Source organism: Nicotiana attenuata, chromosome 7 (genome assembly GCF_001879085.1).
Source record: "Nicotiana attenuata strain UT chromosome 7, NIATTr2, whole genome shotgun sequence".
Lineage (NCBI taxonomy): Eukaryota > Viridiplantae > Streptophyta > Magnoliopsida > Solanales > Solanaceae > Nicotiana > Nicotiana attenuata.
In genome coordinates this window covers 8436107-8438792 of record NC_031995.1, presented here as the reverse complement: position 1 = coordinate 8438792, position 2686 = coordinate 8436107, and the positions used below count along the sequence as shown (strand labels likewise).

Here is a 2686-nt window from a genome sequence, read left to right as displayed (position 1 = left end):
GGATCAATATTGTGGGGTCGGGCATATGTAGAGTTTAAATCGGAGAGAATTCCATTATTAGGTAATTTACTATTAGATCCTTAAATTATATAAATATTTAAAGGCATAAAAGTCGTCAATATTTTAGGGATATTATAGTCGTTGAACATTTAGTATAAATTATTGGTGCTTTTATAATAGATATAGAATATAGATAGATAGATAAGAAAATTAAAAATTAAGGACAAAATACAATGACAAAATTAGTTATTTTAGTCGTAATTCTTTTTAGTCATTTACTCGTTGATCGATATTTATATTGGGTGCTGAATAAATCCAAATTCATATCACGTAAGATTATTAAACGAGAAACAATTTCTACTTAGAATAGAAGAATCTTATTTATCTCATCGTAATCTTTGGTTGTAATCTTTGGTGACAGTTGTAATATTTCATTTGGCATTTCGGGTAATCCATGGCTTAATTCCATATCCACCAAATTAAATTATTTATAAAAATAAAAAAATAGCAAAAAAAATCAGGCCAGGGGATGAATCCCTCTTTCTCCATTGCCCATTTGCCCTCTTCAACATACACCCCCCTCCCCATTCCTCCGCCCCCGTGTTCCCCCAAACAGATCTCCCAATCCAAATTTAACAAAACCTAATTTCAAAATCTTCTTCTTATGGATAGCCGGCAAGAAAATTGAAAAATCCCCACTACGGCGATAATAGCTAAAGATCAAATATTTACGCCAAAAAGTTGATTTTAATCAATCGGCGATGCGCCATCGGAAGTTATCGGAGGTAAATAGACCAGGATCTGACCTCCTTAAACAACCCGAAACCGATCCGCCTCGTTATCGGGGCGTACGTAAACGGCCATGGGGCCGATTTGCTGCGGAGATTAGAGATCCGATCAAAAAGACTCGAGTTTGGCTTGGCACCTTCGATACAGCTGAAGATGCTGCACGCGCTTACGACGATGCTGCACGCGCTCTCCGTGGACCTAAAGCCAAAACTAATTTTCCTAATTTAGCAGCTATAACAACACAACAGGATAATAATCCTTATGGATCGAATCAATTTGAGCTTTTTCCTAATTCGAGACCGGCTTCTAGCAGCATGAGCAGCACGTTGGAATCTTCTAGTGGGCCTCGTGGATCGGGTAATAAGCTGACCCGGATGAAAATTCCTCGCCCGGTTCTTCCGCCGGAAGATTGCCGCAGTGATTGTGATTCTTCGTCTTCGGTGGTGGATGATCGTTGTGATATCGATCAAACGTCATCGTTTTTGCCTAAACAACCTCTGCCGTTTGATCTGAATCTGCCACCTCCATCAGATGATGTTGATGCTGATGATTTACATGTCACCGCCTTATGTCTCTAATTATTCACTCTTCTGTACGGTGATGTATGTTTGTTGTTAATCAATTTGATGATGAAGAGAAAAAGAAAAAAAAAGGCTTTTTTTTCCAGTTTTCTTTGTTAAAGCTGCTTACTTTTTTTCTTCTTCAAATTTTCCTCGGGAAAAAATGATGTAAAACCCAAATGGTGGATATTGAGAAACAAAAAAATGGGTTTTTTAGATTATGTGTAGATTAGTGTACTACTGAGTCACGATACGATCTGTATTAAGAAAGATTGTATCTGTATTTGTAATCTGTACCACAAACATTGGATCTGATCTTGAGTTATTCTCCTATCTCTTGATCTAGTTTTCTTTGCATTTTTTTTATTTTGCCCTTTTTGTATAAAGAAAGTTGGAATTTATGATAAAAAGTTATACTTACTCAGCTTCATCAGAGTCATTTTACGAGTTCATTACAGTTAGCACATTGGAGATTTTCCTCTATTTGTTTAGGTATGTGTGTATGTGCCATCTTTCTGTACCATCACTAGGACTAATTTTTATGCCTCAGGATTATGAGATGTGCACACAGTTTTCATCATCAGTAGCGGCAAAATGCAGGGAAAATGGAGGAAGTAATAGATTAAGCAGTAAAATAGATGAATTAGTTGTGGGAATATTTAGCAACAGAGAAAGAATAACATCATCATACATTCATACTGTATAGTTTGTGTCCTTCATATAAGTAGACTGATCCTTTTATATTAGCAGTAGAAAACCTTGTATTTGGTGAAGCAAAGAAATATTGCTTCCTGAGAAAATACGCCGGGGAAGAATGATGAGGATAATAATTATAAAGCAAACCCTTCCCTCAACCCAACCCTCGAAAGGAAACAAATTGTGGTAGAGAGGACGATCTATGTGAAAAATAATAATTGGACCAGCTCTACAGTCTCTCTTTGTTACCTCATCTGTTGTTTTGTGATGGACCGCGCAACTGCCCAGCAACAGAATGACTCAACTTCCGAGTTCTGGCTGAATGAGTTGTGAGGTCTGCTTGCCGACATCCTTAGCTTGATTGAATTTCAGCTGGCCATATTTATCAAGCTTGATTAGCAGTGCTGATCTATCTCCAGATGGAATGCTTCATTTTGGTATTCACATAGAGTATGGAAATCGTTCTTAAGGTGAGTCTTCATTTTTAAAGTGAAATGTATTTTCAAGTATGTGTTTTTCTAAGTTAGCCTTGTAAATGTCTGTGTCCAGATATATTGCCTGATATATGGTGTTCTGAGTGGATTTTTTGCTGAATTTCAACTACTTTTGTCACTGCGGTAAAATTTAAGCATAAAAATCTC

General features: G+C 36.8%; 1 protein-coding gene across 1 annotated transcript; it reads left to right on the top strand.

The window, feature by feature from the left end:
* LOC109228651 (ethylene-responsive transcription factor 3-like) lies at positions 501–1773 on the top strand. The gene has a single exon (XM_019393810.1). The coding sequence runs from the start codon at positions 762–764 to the stop codon at positions 1365–1367; it is 606 nt and encodes a 201-aa protein (XP_019249355.1). The 5' UTR covers positions 501–761; the 3' UTR covers positions 1368–1773.